The sequence below is a fragment of the Hypomesus transpacificus genome, chromosome 23 (assembly GCF_021917145.1).
Source record: "Hypomesus transpacificus isolate Combined female chromosome 23, fHypTra1, whole genome shotgun sequence".
Taxonomy (NCBI): Eukaryota; Metazoa; Chordata; class Actinopteri; order Osmeriformes; family Osmeridae; genus Hypomesus; species Hypomesus transpacificus.
In genome coordinates this window covers 14168339-14190931 of record NC_061082.1, presented here as the reverse complement: position 1 = coordinate 14190931, position 22593 = coordinate 14168339, and the positions used below count along the sequence as shown (strand labels likewise).

The following is a 22593-nucleotide window of genomic DNA, read 5'->3' as shown; positions in this document are numbered from 1 at the left end:
TCTCCTCCAGCCTTATACCCCCACCCGCCACCTACGGTCTTCTTCTGACAACCGTCTGGTGGTCCCACCTCCATCAGAGACACTGACTGTCTCCCCACCTTCAAGAAAAGGGAGTACAACGGTACTTAGGAATGAATTGCTGGACTTGATGTTAGTTTCCTCCAGGAACACAATGACTCTTATTGAGGGACTTGTTGCTCTTGTTGGTTAGTTGTAACTGATTTAACTTCCTGTACTCGCTGTGAATTATATTATTGTTCCTTGCTTTTTCTACAGGTACACTCTTGCACTTTTTGAGGTTCATGTTGTTTAATTTGTAACTTGTTTAACTACATGCTCTTATGGTTCTTCCCATTGGCACTTATTTGTTTTTCACTATGTATGCTTCATGTTTTGGCTTCTCGTTATGATCAGTGACCTATACACTTTTGTAAAGCTCTCTGTTGGAAGTCGCTTTGGATAAAAGTGTCTGCTTAATGAATACATGTAAATGTCCAGCTTTGATCTGTATTTTGTCTTGATTGAGGCCACAGCAGAAAACCCCCCCAAAATCACATAGGTAGGATGTGACAAAAGGAAGTATGGCCAGGGCTCTCTTATCTAGCAGTGGGTAAACTTTCTCCACTCCAAAATGCAGCCAGTGTGTTTGACTGAAACTGCAGCCTCATTGTTGAATCAGAGGTGACATCAATGAACTGTTCCTCCTCCAATGTGCTGAAGTCGACAGGTGGTGTTGCACTGAAGGCGCAACAAACTGCACGGATCCAGTCATATTCTTTGGGATCCTGCATCAGGAAATATTTTCTGGAAATGTTTCTATAAGGCTGAGATGTGTGCTTCCATGCATGGGACCACTGTGTTCTACAGTTTGTTGTCTTCAATGAAATATTTCAGGTTCTCAAATGAGTCCACATTTCCATCTTTCACTCGCTGCAGCCACATCTCAAGTTTTCTGGTGAATGATGTGATTTTATCTGCCAGATGTGGGAGGTGTGTTTATGCGCCCTGCAACTGCAAGTTGCCTTCATTGAGTTTCAGAAACATGTCATAGAGGTATGCAAGTTTTATGAGGAACTTGTTACAGTAAAATGTGTGGGCAAGATCGTCCTCTTCCTTCAAAAGGATACAGATTTCATCTCGCAGTTCAAAGACCCTGGATAGCACCTTCCCACGTGACAGCCATCGGGACTCGCTGTGAAACAGAACAACTGTGTGGTCGGAGCCCATTTCCTCGCACAGAGCCGAAAAAAATCTGGGCTTTGACAAGTCGTGTTTTGATGTAGTTGACGGAGGCAATGACGTCTGTCATTACATCATTCAGCTAAGGACTGAGCTGTTTAGACGCCAGTGCTTCGCGGTGTATCATGCAGTGCGTCCACTACACATTGGGGGAGACGCGCTTGATGAGTGCTTGCAGCCCTCCCCGTTTCCCAGCCATAGCCTGTGCAGATCCCCACACAGTCCTCCTATTTCAGATTGGCCTCTTTCAAGTAAGAGTCAATGATTTTAAACAGTTCTCCTGCTGTGGCTCTGTAATCTGTAACTTGTTTGCAGAAAAGCAATTCCTCCCTCATATCATCTCCATCTATGAATCTGACGTAAGTTATCAAATCTTTGTTACCGTCAGTGGCTTCATCCATCTGCAGAAAAAAGCAGTCACGCACCTTATCATTAAGCTGCTCCTCTATGTCCTTTGACATGTCAAATACGCCTGCCGATGGTGTTGTTGGACAGAGGAATAGCCCTTAGTTTGTTGGCTGCAGTGTCATCAAGCATTGTTAAAACCATGTTCATAGCACAGGGAAGTATTAATTATTTCGCTATTGTGTGCAGCATTTTACACTGTGCCACTCGGTAGGTAACTTTATATGAGGCGAGTTGAGCATTTGCCGGTACGGATGCAGCTTTACTGTCCTTTACTGCAGCTGTCTTCAGTTGTTGTTTGTTTGTTGGTCTTTCTGCGTTAATTTTTGTTAATTTAACTGAAATGCATGCTAGATTTGGTTGAAATCAGGTGAATGATCGGCCCAGTTGCAGAATATTCCACTTTAGTTTTTTGTTTTTTTTACTTAAAAAACGTATGGGTTTTTAACCTGTTGCCACTGGCAGGCGATATCGAAGCATTCACTCTCGCACACGCAGACTGGACTACAGTTTCTTTCCAAGGGCCATCAGGCTTCTGAATGAACATCGATATGGACATTAATACACTGTCGACACTCACACTTGTCACTTTACACACTGTCACTTCAGCTATTGGTTGCAAAATCAGCAATATTGCACTAATTGTACCCTACTTGTCTCTAGGTTAGTATAGATTATAAGGTTAGTATAGGATATTATGCGTATTATAGATTTAGTATAGTGTATTGTTTTTATCTTGTATATTTAGGAGGTTTATTATATTATATGTTAGCTTATTAAAGGTGTAACCTATGTTCTGAGTACTTATAAGTCATGTTATGCTTGCGTTGTCTTGTTAAAAGAATTTCTGTGCAGAATCTGACCCTGTGTCGTTCTGTGCATCTGACAATAAAATAGTTGAACATGGGTTGCTTTCGCCTTGTGTTTTGGGTCATGGTCCATCTGTTATGTGAAGCACCATCCAATCAGCTGAATTTGGCTGAATCTGTGCAGACAATATCCCAATTAATCTGTCTGCTTCTGTCACATCATCAATAAACACTAGTGTCCCAGTGCCATTGGAAGTCATGCATGCCTATGCCATGACTCTGCCTCCATCGTGTTTTACAGATGATGTGGTTTTCTTCGGATCATGAGCCGTTCCAAGCCTTCTCCACACTTTTTTCTTACCATCATTCTGGTACAGGGAGATCTTAGTTTAATCTGTCCAAAGAATGCCGTTTCAGAACTGGGCTGGATTTTTTAGATTTCTTTTTTTGGGCAAAATCTGGCCTTTCTATTCTTGAGACTTGTGAATAGTTTGAACCTTGTAGTGAACCGTCTGTATTGGCTCTCGTGAATGGTTTGAACCTTGTAGTGAACCGTCTGTATTTGCTATCGTGAAGTCTTCTCTTTATGGTAGACTTGGATAATGAAACACCTACCTCCTGGCTGGATGTTGTGAAGGGGTTTTTCTTTACAATGGAAAGGATCCTGCGATCATCCGCCACCTTTTTTTGTTGCCAAGCATGTTCTTTTTTTCTCAGAATGTACCAAATTGTTGATTTGGCCACTCCTAATGTTCCTGCTTTTTTGCCTATTGATGGCCTGTTTCACTTGCATTGAGAGCTCTTTCGACGGCATGTTGTGGGTTCACAGCAACTGCTTCCAAATGCAAATGCCGCACCAGTAATCGACCCCAGACCTTATACCTGAGGTCAGATGGCTGAGCGGTTAGGGAATCGGGCTAGTAATCAGAAGGTTGCTGGTTTAACTCCCGGCCGTGTAAAATGACGTTATGTCCTAGGGCAAGGCACTTCACCCTACTTGCCTCAGGGGAATGTCCCTGTACCTACTGTAAGTCGCTCTGGACAATAGCGTCTACTTAATGTAAATGTAATGTACCTAATGAGCGAAAGTAGTTCAGGCAGGGCAATCGGGCAGCGCGCGTCATCCGCGCACTACCACGTGTGTTAGCCGCACAAGCCCATTGGGCCTCAAAGGCCACGCGGATATGCACACACTCACCCTGGTTGTTGTATGATGAGTGCTGCTGCCGCCCCAGTGTTTCCGCTAGGATTTGTTTTACCAGTGGGGGCAGGTCTGTCCAAACCCACCCCCTGCTGCCATGGCAAAATCAACATAGAGGAAACACTGCGCCCTCCACCATCCCCTTCTCCCCCTTGCTGTCTGTATGTTCTATCCGTCAGGGGGATTATGTCATTGCTCCCTGCCTCATTTGTCATGTATGTATGTGTCGCATCTAGGAGGCAGAGAGTGCTTCCCTTAGATTATCCACTCTGCCAAAATCAAACCTATATCCATGTCATGTCAATAAATGCTCAAATCTAAAACGTGATTGTCTTGACTGAACTCATTTGGGAGTGCTTGCGTTAGCAAGACAGTAGTTACAGCTAGAGCTAGCAACCTAAAACTGCAACACAGCTGCAGAAATGCCATAGGCAAAGGCCAGGGCATAACCATTTGCTCATTTAACATTGGGATAAAATACACAATTGCGTAATGTAATGTACAATATGATATATGCTTATTAGTACATCTACTTTTGGAAACAGTAGTTTGCAATTTCAGAGAGGCGTTACCATCATGACATTATCCTCTGTTGGACAACACATACGACAGCGGTCTGTTTTCAATCGTTAAAATAATAAACATGCCTCAAAATTAATGTTCATTTTAGGATTTATTATGACATTAGTGTAGATTACAAGTCAAACTAGAGAGGGTACAATTTCTGGGGAAATTGTGGTATGCTGTATGTGTATGCAGGTAGCCACGCTAGTGCTAAATAACTATTTATCTGGTCGGCTCCATGATGCCGGGTTAGTAGGGTTTGTGAGACTGCTCACCAAAAGAACGAAGGGGAAACCCACTTATTTAGCAGATGAAGATATTAAGTAGCCAAAAGTAGCCTCAACCTTCCTAGACTTTTAGCTACGGTACTAATGCTGAGGGCTCGCTGATATCGCTGTCTGTCTTACTAGAACATTGTATCTATGCGTTGTTGCTAACGTCTGATGACGTTGTGAAGTTAGGCTAGCACTGAGTTACCTTGTACCACACAAGGCACTTTTTGCCACAAAAACGTTGTAAACTCCTAAACCGTGCAACGGATCGTAAATAAAAATACAAGCAACGCAATCACTAACAACACAAACCTTTTGACACCAACATGTCTATGTGGTCCAAATATTGAGGTATCCTTAGGGGTGGGAATATATATATATGAGAGAAAACAATGGTTGTGCTTGCTGAAGGCTTGAGCATACCCAATAATAATCATTATATACCTGTACGTGTAGCTCACTGTAACACTGTACAGTGAAAAACATTTAATTCCACCGCTGTTTAGGAAGCCAAACGGCGACAGTACATTTTTGGCACTCCCCTTATCAAAAATCCCAGATTAGTATTTCAATTGGTGAAACAATCTGATTACTAAACTGAACATCAATGCCACAGCTTAAACTGTATGCCAATCACTTCAAGAAGGTCTCCTTTTGGAGCAGATAAACATCAAAAAACATGTTGGGCTACAGTAGGCCCAAGGACCAGGATCAATGACCAGAATTGAGAGGGGCTGATGTATAGGGAGTATTTGAGAAGCTGACAAAGTTGAATGTGCTTTTCCTTACTTAAAACGTGGATAGCCGGTCACATTAGCCCTGAGTCTTCAGACAAGGACGTTACTGAAAATAATCACTTCCAGTAAACTTGTTATAGTGGCCAGTTATCCAAAAATACATTTCAAGCATATTTAAGTTTTAGGGGGCATATTTTCACTCTGCAGATGATGGTATTTGAATGGCGATTTCCATACTGACACGTTGTTTGAATCAGGTTGTTTGAGAGGGGTTCTAATGAATGAATACAATAGAGTAAATGCTTAAAATATCACATGAAGGGAAATACTTTAGGGGAAGTTTAAGTCATATAGGTGAGGATTATTTTTACACAGGATTGCCATATTTCTTTGTTGTCATGCGATTGTTTCCACTATGTGAGGCTGCCATATAGCCCATCACCATTCCCTCATGCACTAAATGAGAAGAGAACCGTTTCATTCTACACTTCACTCTTGGTATTCTGAAGTGTAAATGAGCAGCAACAAATGTATGCTTTTTAATCTATGCAATCTTCTTAAATAATAAGCATGCATACTTAAAATAAACTGAAATATAAGTTGTAGAATTTAAGTACACATGAAAAATCTCATGTGAATGAGATTGTTTGGATGGACAGAATCTTTGGATGTTTGATGTTAGTTTAAACAATAGGTTTGGAGGTGAAAAAAACCGGCCCAGCTGCAACCGACGCCGGCACACCTCACCATTTCCACAGAAATTGTACCCTCTCTAGTTGATTAAGAAGAAGCAAATATTAGCCCACACCTGTCCATGATACATCTTTTGAGTCAATTGTCCAATTACCTTTGGTCCCTTGAATAAAAAGGGGGCTACATATTATGGAGCTGTAATTCCTAAACCCTCCCTCCAATTTGACTCCAAAAGTTAATAGACTGCACCTTAAGCACATATTCATCATTTAACTAAGTTGAATATGTTCTGGTAAAAAGCCAACATAACAAAACTTGTGTCAGTGTCCAAATATGTATGGATGACTAACTGTAAATGACTAAATGTAAATGTAAATGTATGGACTTCACTGTATATTGATTCCAATATGGAATATATGCCAACTCCCCACCTCCATCAGAGACACGGACTGTCTCTCCACCTTCAAGAGAAGGCTCAAGACGCACTTGTTCCGGGAGTACAATGGTACTTAGGAATGGTTTGCTGAACCCAATGCTAGTTTCCTCAAGGATCACAATGACTCTTGCTTAGACTGTTGCTTGTTGTTGTCTTGTTGGTTAGTGGTAGCTGATTTAAACTGTTGTATTCTATTTTAGTTAATCCTATTTTTGTTGCTTTCCTACAGGTACACTTGCACTTAGAGATTAATGTTGTGTAATTTTAATTTGTTAAACTACATGCTCTTATGGTTTCTTCCCTTTAGCACTATTTTTTGGTTGTTCACAATATGTACTTCTTGTTTTTGACTACCCGCAATGCTGTGGGGCTATCTTGTTGTTATTATCAGTGACCTATGCACTTTGTAAAGCTCTCTCTTGGAAGTCGCTTTGGATAAAAGCGTCTGCTAAATGAATAAATGTAAATGTAATATGCCAATTTGTAACTGATGGGAGCGGATAACTAAACAATCAGTAAAACATAAATAATTCACCAGAGTACTTCTAACATACCTTATTCTGTCCTCCTTCCCCAGGATTTTCCTTCTCTCCTGCACAGCAGTGCCAATGTTCTTGAGGCTTGCTTTTGGCTTCTCCTGTAGAACCTCACTTCTGTACTCCTTCTCACACAGTGAAGCAGGGGAAAGGGGTGTCTTCAGGACATGATGATTGATCAGATCAATAGCGGTCAGTGATGCCTGTTTATCTGTAATGGCATCAGACACCTTTTTTTCAAGACGGCACTGGCCTTTGACTTTACCTACGCCCAAATAGCCTCTCCCAGTGGGTGAATAGAGTTTAACAGACTGCAGGGCTTCCTCTGTACAGGGGTCAAGCAGAGCAGTGCCTCTACTCCAACTTTCTTCTGACAACCATGTCAAGTTTCCCCCTAGAACTGTATCTGTTAAGTCTGTCCTCAGTACTGTGTCATCTTCTAGAAGGGAGACATTTAAGTCCACTGGGATCTCATTAACTATCCAGTCATCTGCGGAGGAAGATGAGGAACTGCTAATTGCAGGTTCATGATTAAGAAGTGCGTCAGCCCCCGAAAACTTTGATATAGCGCTGGTAACACAGACAGATGTAGCCTTGGACACATCCCTGACATTTTCCATTCCTTCTGACATTGCCAAACTGGCAGGCAATAAACATCTAGCATGCTGAGGACTGACTGAAATGGAGGATGCTCTCCTGTCCGTTCTACTGATTGGTAGAGCCTCAGCATTTAGCCCGGATCTATAGAGGGAAACCAGTAGGGTTTCCACTGCAGTCAGCACAGCCTCCTAAATTGTCGTTGTAAAAAGAGAGGAACAGTAATTCATTTTAGTAAAAGATTATGGTCGCTTGTTTCTGAGATTACAAGAACATTAAAACATTCATGGGAAAGTAGCCCTGAATCTTTAATGGATAGGGCTTGCCCAATGTCTCCCTTGTGGCGCCCCCAAATAGTATCATACATGCTCCTACTATAAATGTTCATTTTTTGGGCAAAAATTGGTTGTATTGTTGGACAGGATAACTATTGACATTGGCACATATTCAATTTGTGGGGTATCTACATGAACTACAAGTAATATAGTAATTTCAGTGATACTAGTAAACAGGAAATATCACCTTATTGTGAAGCAGAACTTGTGTTTTGTCAGGCTTCAGGTTGACATCTACACTGTAGGCTGGAACTATGATATTAAGCATTAGGATGGGATAGCGACAGTGTGTTGAGTCTGCCAGGTATGGCTGGGCCATGTAGTGCTGCCGCACTAACTAATAGGGTATGAAAACAACCAAAGTGAGAACCAATAGAGCTACAATAAATGATGAATAAAATGGGGCTTGAAACTGAATATATTTTATGTATATTCAATTTAAATTATATTGGAACATGGCCTTACCTTTAGGATATCTTTTTGTTGGACAGGCCGATTGTTGACAAAGATGAACGCTTTGTCAGGGTTACTGGAGCTGTTAGAACAATAATCCGTACCAGGTTTTGGAAAGTATCCATCTATTAAAATCTGTGAAAGATAGATGATCAAGGATCAAATCCACATAGATACCACAAAAAGAAACACCACCTAATAATAAGACAAATGTATTCATTAAATATGGCTGCAAGCAGCAATGAGGTGGCCAAGCAGTCAAATGACCCATAAAACATTTTAGACATCTTCAGAAGAGGGTAACGAGTACACGCAGCATGTTTGGTGTGAATCCATCAAAGATTTGCTGAGACACAACCCAACTTCCTGTTTGCTGGCTTAACGGCACATTTTGAATGGCTGTACCGGGCAAAATAAAAAAAACATGTGATGACCTTTGTGAGGCTTGGTCTGAAGATAGTCTCTGCCAAATTTGGTTCAGATTGGACACACTTTGTAGGAGTATTAGAGAAAAAAAGTTTTCATTAATTCAAAATCCATCAATTCGGCTGTCATCACACATTATCATGTGTCACACACGGGATGTCCCAAGATATCATGAGACAAAGGAATCACATAACAAAGGCATAAAAATCAACAGTTATTAGCACAAACACATTTTTGCTTCCTGCGGCCACGCCCAGTGATCACGACACCAAATTGTTTGGACATCCTCAGAAGAGGGTTCCAAGTCATCATACCAAGTTTGGTGTTGATGTCTCAAGGATTTGCTGAGATAAGACCGAACTTCCTGTTTGGTGTCTTTGCTGCCGATTTTGATTGGCTGTACCGGACAAACGGTTTTGAAAATCAAAAATCCTTTGACAAATTCTTTGAGTGTTGCTCTGACGATGATGTATGCCAATTCTCGGGAAGATTTGACAGAAATTGAAGGAGAAGAAGCAAAAAAAAGTTATTCCTTAAAATTCAAAATGGCAGAAAATCTATATTACCGGAAATTGACGTTAGAGTGTGTTGAACTCGTCTCAATCCAGGGAATCCAACGGTATCGCATTTTTGAAAATCGGTCATACGGTTCAAAAGTTACGTGTGTAAACACATGTCTAACTTTGACCAGTGGGTGGCGCTAAAGTGCTCCAAAGGGAGACATGAAACTTGGTGAATATAAATACGGGAATGTGCTTAACTAGAACATGCATTTCCTGCAGAAAATGCGTTAGAATGCTGAAATCTGTTTTTTTTTTTTTTTTTTAATGGCTGAAAATATAGAAATTAGAAAATACCCGTAAGCTGAAATTAATTTAAAAAAAGTGTATGATTCACACAAAAGAGGGAGTGTGGAAGCTGAACTGCATCATCTAACAAAGCTAAGTGCTTAAATACAATGCGCGAGAATACGTTTGAACGTTGTGAAGCAATCGAAGAAATAGTTGAATTTCAAGAGGCAGTGTGGAAGCTGAACTGCATCAACAAAGCTAAGAGCTTAAATAGCCTACAATGCGGAATAAGCTGAAAGCTGAACTGTTAAACAGAAGAAGAAGTAGGCTAGTAAGTCGTAACAAGAATATTATAGTTTTAACAGCTGAAATTAGTTGGGATAGTAATATCAGTAGCAGATGTAGCCTATCATTGAGTGCATTTACTCAGCTTTCTTAGTAGGATTCAATGTGTTGATTGAATGAAACATACAGCAGTAGGGCCGATACAGGAAGACACGGCGACACTTTGTTGCAGAAGGATGATGGTGCAAGTTTTGTCCGTGGAGCATACAACGATTAATAAAAAGAATCATGTAGACGTGTTTGAATAATCACTTAACTAATTACACATGTAAACAGAGTAATCGTATTATTGGCATAAACCAACATTGCTATCAGGTTCCTAATGGTCAAGTGAACGCACTCAGTGGCGTAGTAGAACATAACAGGTCCATTAGCATAGTAGTTGGTAAAAGAGATATTTGCAGCTTCTGCAGAATTAGTAGTTGTAGTAGTGGCATAAGATATAGCAGTATCAATAGTGGTAGTAGTTGTGTTGTGGTGCTCTTATTCTTTGAATGAGACGAGTTGACTGAATAGCTTGTCTTGTGTCTCCACTAATCAGCTAATACCAATCACCTGTGTAAGAGACTGGCGCGTGTTTGTGTAGTTGCCACGGTGATGGTACAGCTATGATTGCTAACGTTCTGAGGGCAGAGAATACCAGAAATTTAGCTGGAATCCACACCTCAAACAAGTTAACCTAGACGCAAAACTATTAGTCCAATCCCAAAAATATGGATATTGTCCGAGACCCAAGACTCTGCCGAAACCAGAGATGTCCTTAATATGTCTGTGTGGTCAGAAATACGACTCTCCCGGCAGTTTAAAAACACGTCTACTTTCGAAATTCTCTGACGAATTTTACCCACCTCTCCCTTGAAGTTAGTGAGAGAATTTTTAAGGCTGCTCTCGCTCGCTGAATATCTGTAAATGTGAGCTCTTTAATAGTTACATTGGCTGAAAGAGGACAAGTTTTCCTACATTTTAAGGTATAACTTGTTTCTGTAAGTTAAACTATATGAACGTCAGAGGAATTTGTTTGACAATTAAGTTGAATACCAGAAAAAGAGCAGCCAGCAGTGTGCCACTCTGCTGGCTGCTCAATCATAAAAATCAAGAAGGAGCTAAATTTTTCATTTATTTCAAACTGTCACAATTCAAAATTGGCTGAATATATTTGAAAAAGCTGAATCATTTAGGAATAGCTGAATGTCTTGTGAAGATTTTAAATGTTGAATGGTGTATCTAGCTGAAAGTATGCTGAAGTAGTAAGTTTGAAAGAGGAGGAAGCTTTTTAATGATTTGAAAGGATTTACCATTACTTTTAAAGGGAATATAATTTGCACAAAAACCTTAATTCTTTAAAACGTATAAAAGTGAGAAATACCAAAAGTCATAGCCAACATCTCCTGAAGGAGCTGAACGTTTTGATCCAAAATTGTAGGAATCGGTGAAAATATGCAGGACAAGTTAAAGTCCAAAAAACGGCGGAAGAACTAAGAAGTTGATATAACTAGAAAAGGCTGTTCCTGCGAAACAGCAGTGAGAATGCTGAAAACCTGAATGGAAATAGCTGACCATGCTAAAAAAGCTGAAAATAGTGAACATTTTGTAAAAAGTTATAAGCTGAAGCTTCAAAGTGCCCGAAAGGTATTTTAAATAGGGTCTGGAGCTGGTTAGTAAAAGGACAACACTGGAATGACTTGAATTTGCTGGAAAAACGTAGCAACCGTTGGTCATTGGTAACTGACTGGCAACATTTCTAATCTAGGTATCAGGTTCACGACGGAGGAGAAACTAATCATGCGTGCCTGCACACCCAGTCCTGTTCAGACACTTAATTTAAGATGACATCAAAATAATAATTCATAGTGCAGGGTTGCCTATGTTGTCGTTGTCCCTGGTGAGTTTTTTATTCGTAAATAACAAGATCATGCTACATCTAACCAGCGGATCATTTCTTAAAAGTGTGTCAAAGTGGTAGCTTATGTATTAACACTGTAGGCTGAATCATAACCGAAGGCGTGAAGCTAGAGAGGATGCAATGGAAGATTTCCTAGATCTAGATCTACTACTTCAAATTGAAAACGGAGAAGATATTTAGAGTAAAAACAAGTTACTTTACATTTGTGTTCAATATCGTCAATTAAAAGTAAAAACTTTCCAGTTACAAAGCGTTTGTTCGTAGGATCAACGCCAGCTGCAGCAAACACGTTATAACTACCCCAGCCCTGGTTTGGCTGTTCGTGACGGTCAGCTATGACAGTCGAGCCTCGATTTTTGCAAATTTCTGTAAAACTTGCTAAAAAAAAAAAACGATTTAGCTAGATTATGTACACTTTAAGCTCAATGTACATACCTTGTTTGGCCAATTTGGTCGATACTGTAGTTGAAGAAAAAGTCGAACCGTTTTATGGAGAGCCATTTCGCGCTAGCTCGATTATAAGAGAATAACAAACATTTACCTAGCATTCACATCTCAAACAAGTTAACCTAGACGCAAAGCTGTACGTCCAATCCAAAAAATACAGATATTTTCCGAGACCCAAGACTTTGCCGAAACCATAGAATTCCTTTAGGTGTCTGTACGGTCAGAAATACAACTCTTTTGGCAGTTTCCAAAACGTTTACCCAATTCTGCTTTCATGGTGCGTGTCTGTTTGGTTGCCACGGTGATGGCGCAGCTGTGATCGCTAACGAGCTGGGCAGAGAATCACAAATTTAGCTGGAATCCACACCTCAAACAAGTTAACCTAGACGCAAAACTATATGTCCAATCCAAAAATTGAGGATATTTTCCGAGACCCAAGACTCTGCCGAAACCAGAGATGTCCTTTATATGTCTGTGCGGTCAGAAATACGACTCTACCGGCAGTTTAAAAACATGTCTACTTTCGAAATTCTCTGACGAATTTTACCCACCTCTCCATTGAAGTTAGTGAGAGAATTTGAAAGGCTGCTCTCGCTTCAAGGCTCACAGCTGAAAATCTGTAAATGTGAGCTCTTTAGTAGTTAAATTGGCTGAAAGAGGACAAGTTTTCCTACATTTTAAGGTAAAACTTGTTTCTGTAAGTTAAACTATATGAACGTCAGAGGAATTTGTTTGACAATTTAGTTGAATATCAGAAAAAGAGCAACCAGCAGTGTGCCACTCTGCTGGCTGCTCAATCATAAAAATCAAGAAGGAGCTAAATTTTTCATGTATTTCAAACTGTCACGATTCAAAGTTGGCTGAATATTTGAAAAAGCTGAATCATTTAAGAATAGCTGAATGTGTTGTGAACATTTTAAAGGTTGAATGGTGTCTCTAGCTGAAAGTTTGCTGAAGCAGTTAAGTTTGAAAGAGGAGGAATCTTTTTAATGATTTGAAAGGATTTACCATTACTTTTAATGGGACAATAATTTGCACAAAAACCTTAATTCTTTAAAAAGTATAAAAGTGAGAAATGCCAGAAGTCATAGCCATCATCTCCTAAAGGAGCTGAACGTTTTGATACCAACATTGTAGGAATCGGTGAAAGTATGCAGGACTAGTTAAAGGCCAAAAAACGTTGGAAGAACTAAGAAGTTGGAATAATAATAAAGAGAAACAGAAAAACAATAGTAAGAATGCTTAACACTAGTCTCACAATAAGTATGCAGAATAACAATAGTGTTTTTGCTCTAGCAAAACCCACAAATAATAATATATATGTGAGATTACAATGGTTGGGCCCTTGCCGAAGGCAAAGCACACCCAATAAGAAAAGGTAGAAACACTTAGGTGGCTTCGCTGCTTGGCCACCAATAACCACCGCCATGTATATGTCTGTCACTGACCTCTGGTTGCTCTAGTCGATGATGACAATGGACAAGATTTGCTACAGTGTTTGCCCCAAGTGTGGCCAAGAGGGCCATCCTGTGATCTGTTGCTTTGGTCTTTTGCCATACTACAACCTGTGAAAATAAAATAGAAACAGCATAGCGTTTCAGTTCACCTAACTAAACACCAATTGGATTAAAAAAAACAAAGCACTTAGACAAAACTCTTTATCAAATCCATATTGGAATTTTTCTGTTTCCATTGCAATTACAAAAAGGGACTTCCTGGGGGATTTTTTAAATATATTTAGTAGGATCTAAGAGATCTAAGGAGAAGTCTAAGTTGCCAAAATTGGGACAATAATTGCACAATAGGAAAAAGGCCAAGTCCTATTTGGAATGTCATCTGAATATATACAGTATTTATATTACATATATGTATTTAAATACATTTGAAAACCGTTAAAAATATATTCTTACAATTTTGCCCTGTCCTTGTATTTGAGTTTACTTAGTATAATAGGTGGTTTATTGTTTCTTTACAGCTTGAACGTACACTATATGGCCACTATATGGCCAATAGTACATGGACACCTGCTTAAATAGCTCATTCTACAATCATGAGCATTGATATGGAGATGATTCACACTTTGTTTCTTCAAGCTTTCACTTTTCTGGGAAGGCTTTCCAATAGACGTTGGAACATTGACTGATGCATGATTTTCTTCCATTCAGGGGACAACGACGATTTCCCCCCCTCCAGATAAATAACTATTAATAATAAGCAGGAAGATCTTAATTAATCTTCATATGTTTTAGGTAATCTAGTCAACAGTAATCACGGTGGGAGACCATTTCAGACAAATTACATGTTACATTAATCAGATACCTGACAATACAAAGTTATTACCTTTACAACCCTGCGAGGCGTATTTGCCAGCACTATCACATAAGTATGGGTATTATATGCTCCCATGGTACCTGTAGCTAGAGAGGGACACCTTGTGGCTATGCATATAATTCAAGGTAAAAAAAATTAAATGGTTCTGAAAAATAACACCTAATGTTACGGCAAGGACTTTTGTAATGGCATTTTTTGACACAGTTACAACGTATGTGTTTATAAGAGACTGAGGTTGTGTTTAAACAAATGGTAAGATAAGGTATTTATGACTGATCTAATCAATGGCCAGCTAGGGCACATAAATTGGGGAGAGTGGGTTCAGGATTAGTCAGTTGACTCATCTGCCCTGAACCTTTTGACCCCAGGAGATTGAGCTGGTATCCTGTTGTGCCTCATAAACTTAAAGAAAGAAAATCACTACATCGAAAGACATGGGACACCGGCCTGAGGTTTTTATTGTCCTAAACTGTCACTGACTAGGGATGCCCAATCATGGTGACCGCTGTATTGATTGATTAGTAATATCTGTTCTCTGTTCTTATAAGGGAGAACTTATCTGAATGTCCTTTATCACTCTTGCGAACAATCTGTGGTTAGCACCTCTTTCGTAATGACTGATCACAAAGTGCTTGTTAAATCATATGTAATTGTTCGAACTAAATCAATTTTATTGAAACCGCATCTTTTGACTATTCAGTTCTACACAGTGCCAATTGAATTCTGCCTTTACACTTTACAAACAGCATTTGTCTATGCAATTTCTCTTCTGAAAAACAATATTCACATTTGACATGGTCATGCATTTATGGTACCTTATTGTGAATGAAGATGAGCCTTAGCGCTGGTTTTAAGATGGCGTAGGCCATCATGATGTCTTGCACTTTCTTCAGTTCTTCTTTGCACTTCTTTATGTTGGCACAGTACTGCCTTCTCACAGGAAGACTTTTAAAAAGCTTCAACACACTAACTGTGGTACCTAAAATGACAAAATTGAGATTATGGGGTAGTACAAGATTTGTAACATTTAGCTTGGTTTTTTTTTTTCAACGGGGACAGACTTTTAAATAGTTGAATAAAAAATCAATTAAGCAAACAAAATTAAGATATGTATTGCATTTGCAATTGCATTGACAATTTTCTCTGAATAGGAAAATGTTTTAATGCATTTTATTCATACATATCCCATTTAGGGCTGGGCGATATGGGTAAAAAATGATCACAATAGATATTTATATTTCCATTAGATAACGATAATTAAGACGATAGACCACAGATCTACCGTAGTAGAAGCAAAGTAAGTCTTTTCCTCAACCTTTTCCCTACACTCGGCATAAAGTTTAGGCAGCGCGGTGTGAGAGAAATGTGTGCGGCCAGGGAGCACGTACCTGGGGTCAAGTAACTTAAGCTTTTAAAAAACTTGCTTTTTTTATCAATACCTTGGCACAAACTCACACTTTCTGCATGTTCCAACGAGTGATTTTGCTTCAGGTCCTAAAAAAGGTTTGTCATATTTGGTAGCCACCTGTTTGTTTACTACACAATTTGCACCGAACATTGCTCTGCTCTTTGTTGGATTTCAAAAAGACAAATCACTTCCAGATAACTGAAGAAGACGAACCCTTTTTATCAATAATTTCTTAATTGGAAGTTGCTCCCTCGCCATGGCTATCACTGCCACTGTTTTCGGCAATAAGACTAATTTTACGAGGTTAACATTAGCTAATCCACTTGAGGTGCTAAGTCAGTATATTTTAGTTATCGTACGTAGGCTACCATTTCTCTGCAACTTCCTGCTGCATCACAGAAATTAAATGGACTGCTGTTCCTAATTATTCCCTATCGACATTGGCCCGGTTTCCCAGATTCGTTAAGAAGCTCTTAACGCCAAGAGCGTCTTAAGAACGTTCTAAGGGCGCTCTAGAACTCTCTTAGAACGTTCTTAAGAAGATCTTAGTGTTAAGAGCTTCTTAACGAATCTGGGAAACCCGGCCATTATCGATATTATTGAAAAATTAATTAATGTTACGATATCTTTATTGAGGGAAGTCATTACTTCGATAAATCGATTTTAAAAATATCACCCAGCCCTATTCCTATTTGTAAATAATGTTTTGGATCTGCCATGTGATATTGTTTATTTACAAATATAAAGTGTGACCTTTTCCTAGATGAGTGGGCATCTGTGCAGTGACTTTGCCTTTGTGGTCTAGCACATACTGGGTACTGACATCATCTTCAATAGTCTTAGTTGTGACAGTTACCTGGTGAGACAAACACAATTCTGAAAATGTTTATAATTTGATGTGCTTGATTGCAGCATAGAAAAGACTAGGCTATTTTAAGCATAGTCCCAAAATGATAAGGGCTCAACTACTCCGACTAGTTAAACAGTCCTTAATTAAGATTGTTGTATCAATACCCTAGTGCAGGGGTTTCAAACGTTATAATCTGCATAATCAATTCGAAATAGAGTGCACCACATACCCCCCATCTGATATAGTCATTATAGAATGCATGGTACAATAATGTTATACAAACAAAAAACAATGACCTAACTATTTGAAATATTTCAGCTTTCACATCAGGAATACAGTGTATAGTGGCTAGTAAAAAAATTCAGAACTTTGGGTCATAATTGGTCATGCATTTTGCAGAAATTGCAAAAACAAGACTTCATAATTGGCTGGTACAAACACACAATATGTAAATTAGCCATGTGTGCACTGGTAGTCAGCACGCAATTGAAACCATCATTAATGCAAAATGCACCCAATGCTCCCAAAAGCATGAGAAAAGTTCATAGAACAGAGAGAATTAACATCTATTAGATCGCCAAATTATAGTAAATACAATGCATTGTGCGCCATTACAGATTTTTTCTTGCGTACCCCCTGAAGAGAGTTTGCGTACCCCAAGGGGTACCCCCAGTTTGAAAACCAATACCCTAGTGTAGCCAAAGCCATTTATCACCTCTGCCACGGCACAGATGGATCCCAAAGCTTCTCCTCTGAATCCGTATGTCTCCAGGCACTCCAGGTCATCATAGCTACACATTTTTGAAGTGTAGTGTTTCAAAGCCATCACATGTGCATCTGCAACTTTAATTCCCGACCCATTGTCTCTAACTTCAATTTGATCCAGTCCATAGTTCTCCTGAGAGTAATAAACAGAAAAGCTATAACAGAGGACTACAATTACATTACACTAAAACTAGGTAAAACCATAAGAACAAAGTCATATATGCTACTCAAATGGCATAGGAATTTATCATACTACAAACATTGTATGGAAGTTTGGTTGTTTAAAAATGTGTGGCAATTCTTATTCATTTAAATTACTATTTACCTTCCAAATACCATGGACAATGTGATAGATTGCATAACACTGACCTAGGACAATAGATTAGGATTATAGTGTAGAGTAGTAGAAAATAAATACTTTACCAATTTTAACTCTATACATGAGGCACCAGCATCCAGGGAGTTCTCAAGCAACTCTTTTACCACATTCACCACACAGGTGATGATTTGGGAGCTGGACAAGAGTCGCACAGTGTCTGCAGGCAGCCGTTTCATTTCAGCGCCTGTAAATAACTAGCACAAACAAGCAAACCTAAATGTGGTGTAATCTGTCTTGACACAAATTGGATGATAATTTGGAAAGAGAATTTGGAACCACAAGGCAAAGTGGTAGTGTCTAACACACCAAGATACCATCTTACGCACTGGGATATACAGTGGATATAAAACGTCTACACACCCTAGGAGTGGCACATGCCAGGAGTTTGTGATGTAAAAGAATGAGACAAAGATAAATCATGTCAGAACTTTTTCCACTTTTAATGTGACCTATATTGTGAACAATTCAATTGAAAAACTAACTGAAATCTTTGAAGAAAAAACAAACAAACCTACAATTACCTGATTGCATAAGGGTGCACACCCTCTTATAACTGGGGATGTGGCTGTGTTTAGAATTAACCAATCACATTCAAACTCATGTTCAATAGAAGTTGTGACACACCTGCCATCATTTAAAGTGATTGATTAATCACAAATAAAGGTCAGCTGTTCCAGTAGGATTTTCCTGACTTTTTCTTATGCTGGGGACACACTACAGGATAATCGGGCTGATTTTGCCCCTTCCGACAATCCTGGGTAACGTCCCGATTATCGTGATTGTTCTACAGATTATTTTATCAGATGTTCCCTTGGTGTGAGGTGTGTCAAGAGTGACCAAATCTGCTCGGAAGGACGTCGGAGGCGCCCCGAACGCGAATCCTAAATATTCAACATGTTGAATATTTACGATCAGAAATCCTGATGTGTGGGGGGAACCCGAGTTTATCACGTGAAACGAAACCATATCCAATCAGAAAGGAAGCTGAGAGAAGACGGAACCAAAACAAACAGAGTCACGGCACAGCACAAAGTTTGATGGAATTGTTTGTGGCAATAGCAAACCATGAATTTTGTTTGAAAATCATTCCAAACACTATCATCCCAATTTCTTCCTGCGTATCGTCCGCCATGCTTATTCCTAAATCTCGACAGATATTGCAAGATTTCTTGTGTTAACAGTCGGGACACTGGTTGGAAATCTGTTTGTGTGTGGTGTGCTGTCTTTGTCAATTAATGGCACACCACACGGGTCGCTGCTTTTTGCAGATGATGTGGTCCTGTTGGCTTCATCGGGCCGTGACCTTCAGCTCTCACTGGAGCGGTTCGCAACCGAATGTGAAGCGGCTGGGATGCGAATCAGCAACTCCTAATCTGAGGCCATGGATATCGACCAGAAAAACGTGGAGTGCAATCTCCGGGTCGGGGAGGAGATCTTGACCCAAGCGGAGGAATTCAAGTATCTCGTATCTTGTTCATGAGTGATGGAAGAATGGAGCGCAAGATCGACAGGCGGATCGGCTGTGCTCTGCATCGGTCCGCCGTGGTGAAGAAGGAGCTGAGTCGAAAGGCGAAGCTTTCTATTTACCAGTCGATCTACGTTCCTACACTCACCTATGGTCACAAACTAGAGATCGCGAATACAAGCGGTCGAAATGAGCTTTCTCCGCAGGGTGTCCGGGCTCTCCCTTAGGGATGGGTGAGAAGCTCTGTCATCCGGGAAGGGCTCAGAGTAGAACCGCACATATGGAAGTTGGTGACTGATTAATATGCTAAACCATCGACGAGCCTAGTCGATTGTTTACAGTGCCGTGGCAAACTCCTCTGTACGATCTATGTAGAAATTTGACAATGTTCATTTTAAGATTGTGTCATTAGCTCGTCAAAACAGTAAAAGCCTACTATGTTTCTCACCATCAACTTGCCTACAGTGTCTCCTTTGTAATGTTTAAGTGGCATTCATTATGCGTGACAATATTGTGCTGTTGTAACTAATTTGTTTTTGCTGTATCTTGTTTTTATATAAGTTGTGCCGACCAGGGGCCTGTTCTATGAAGCAGAATTTGGGGTTAGCGAGGTAACTTCATGTTTAACCCTAGGTTTTCAGTGTGACAAAAGTGGTTCACTTATCAGGGTAGATCATTATGGTACCTTATGCTCCACATCTAACCTGCTCTGGGGCAGACTATGTCCGAGATAACAGATCATCACCTCTGAAAGCATCGCCTACTGACCAATCAATTCTCTTGGAAATGTCATCATATGTTTCTGAGAGACAAGAGTGATAGTTGAGCATTTTAGTAATATTATTCACTTTAAATTAGGTCTCAGGAGACTGAGGAAGTATATTTAAATAGTTTTCTTGGTTTTAGTCATGTGTATTTTGTGTTCAATTGCTGTATTAAATTTGCGTTGCCATAATCAGTAGTAGCTAGCAGCGTGTGCGGCAAGCACATTTCTCCTACAGAATGACTAACCCGACCGAAAATGTTGTGGATTGTTGAATGAAGAACCCCTTTAGTTTCTGGGCTACACGGAATAGGTGCGCGTTAGACTATAAGTGTTAACTACTCTTATCTTCCGAATAAAAGTACCCCCCGGAATAAAAGTACCCCCCCGGACAAATCCTCAAAATCGAATAAAAGTACCCCCGGAAAATTGCCAAATCAGCACGCAAACTGTGTCCATATGCGATCAAAATGTGTTCCTATCAGTGTAAGTGCGCATCTTTTACTGTCACTTGCAATCAGGAATAGAAATGGACAGCAAATATACCATTGCTAGGAAAAAACTTCAACACTTGTAGTTTGGAAATACATAATCATTATTAGAAATTTTCAAAAAAGAGGCTGTTACAAATATATGGTAGTACTTTTCCTCAGAAACTTACAGTCAACATGACTGCAACATAACATGAAAACCACTGGACATACTTAGTTATTACAAAGTTAAAAAAGAGGCTGTCTAGTTACAAACATACATGTACTAGTACTATCACTTTTCCTTAAACAGCTTACAGTCAACATGACAACCACTACCAAATAAAGCATTGCTAGGGAAATACTTCAATGCCTTCAATGCCTGTAGCTTGGAAATACATAGTTACAAATCTGTCAAATAACAAACATGCCATGACTACTGGTATACGGTACCTCAACAAACTTATAGTAGACACGACTGCACACGGCAGCACAATTGCAGGTGCTGTGATATTTCTAATGACATCATCTCGCAGCACCTCATATTCCGCGTCTAGTGCGGCATACAATCCTGAACTTGCAACCAGTACAAGTTACACACTTCAAAGTACTTGAGTTTGCAAAATATAAAAAAGTAAATGCCCTGGGATTTCTATTTGACGATGAGAGGGTCGTTGTCTATAGGTTGTGACTGTCATATGCTGGTGTGCTGAATGGGAACCGTTATGTGAGTGTACAGTAGCTAGAGCTAACATCAGAGCCATAATGAAGCTCTGGCTAACATTTACTAGCTTGCACTGACAACCAGTTGGTAGCTAATGTCGTTGGCTAATGTAAGATACTTGCCAGTAGCTAGGTAGCTAACATTTTCACATCAAAAAGTTCAAATTTATCTTCCCTTCCAAAAAAAATGCTTTGAATTTTCTAAAATTATGTTTCGATTTTCCCCCCCAAAAATAAACGTACCCTCCAAAATAAGAATGTACCGGGTGGATTTTTCGGGTAAAAAAAATAAACGTACCGGTACGTTTATTCGGAAGATGAGAGTAAGAAGTTTGGAGGGGTATTGTACTTCTGCAACACAAAAGCAGGGAGCATATAAATGCCGACATAAGATTAAAGCTTTGGGGGGGAAAACCGCATCAACCAAATTTGCCTTCCTGGTGATTAATAAAGAGTTATTATCTGTATCTTACAATTTCAATATAGAGCTATGGAAGATAAGGATAAACTTGACAGGGCTCTCAAGTTTTGAAGACAGGCAAGAGTGACATTTCCCCCCCCCCCCCCAGGGGGTCAAAATAAATAAATAAATTGCTTTTTTCCTGACATCATTGAAAGGCAGCAACGATTAATGCATCCATGGCCAGGATATAATAATAAAATATGACATTATATTAAAAGTTAAAGTAACTGTTTACATTCCTCACTGGGTTCGATCCTACCACCTCTTGACATCCAAAGCGCCGCCACTACCAACTACGCCAACGAAAAGCTAGATAACAAACCATGCGGGTGGCCTCTTAGTTACCTGACGAGTTAGTTTCACCGATACAAACCGGCTACGTCTATGATCTACTTGTTCTGGGCAGGTGTTGTCAGTGAACAGGCTGTAAAACTGTTGGTTAAAGAGACTCGTGAAAAACTGATGCTAATTATCTGGGAAACATTTTTTAACAGCAGTCAAGTTGTCATTGTTTGTGTCAAACAAGTTGTGAATTTGTTGTAACATTAAAACAGGAGATCATGACTGTGCTCAAAATGCTCGAGCTCCAGCGGTTTGCTTTGTAGGTGAACAAACCTTTCGGAAGACGTAGCAGAATCCCGAAAATGACAGGATATGCTTTTTTTCAATTGTTGCATTAAATCTTACCCAGATACAATGGTGCTACTTTCCGATTGGCTATTGTATAGACCCTTTCTTTTTTTTTGATTTGCTGACAAGTGGCAGGCTCGACTAAGAACTCCTGGGG

The 22593-nt window shown here is 39.7% G+C and overlaps 1 protein-coding gene across 5 annotated transcripts in view; it reads right to left on the bottom strand.

Annotated features, from left to right (window-relative positions):
- pms1 (PMS1 homolog 1, mismatch repair system component) overlaps nt 1-22593 on the bottom strand; it is a 68838-nt gene that overhangs the window by 27575 nt on the left and 18670 nt on the right. For all 5 annotated transcript variants that reach the window (XR_006958049.1, XM_047046822.1, XM_047046823.1 and 2 more), the window contains exons 2-9: nt 17967-18116; nt 17494-17676; nt 16682-16784; nt 15336-15499; nt 13638-13754; nt 8290-8412; nt 8012-8161; nt 6911-7680 (exon numbers count right to left, since the gene is read on the bottom strand). Coding sequence is in view for 4 of the 5 variants with exons in the window: in XM_047046822.1 (XP_046902778.1) it covers nt 6911-7680; nt 8012-8161; nt 8290-8412; nt 13638-13754; nt 15336-15499; nt 16682-16784; nt 17494-17676; nt 17967-18116 (1760 nt within the window). In the remaining variant the exon portion in view is untranslated. The remainder of the gene's footprint in view (nt 1-6910; nt 7681-8011; nt 8162-8289; nt 8413-13637; nt 13755-15335; nt 15500-16681; nt 16785-17493; nt 17677-17966; nt 18117-22593) is intronic.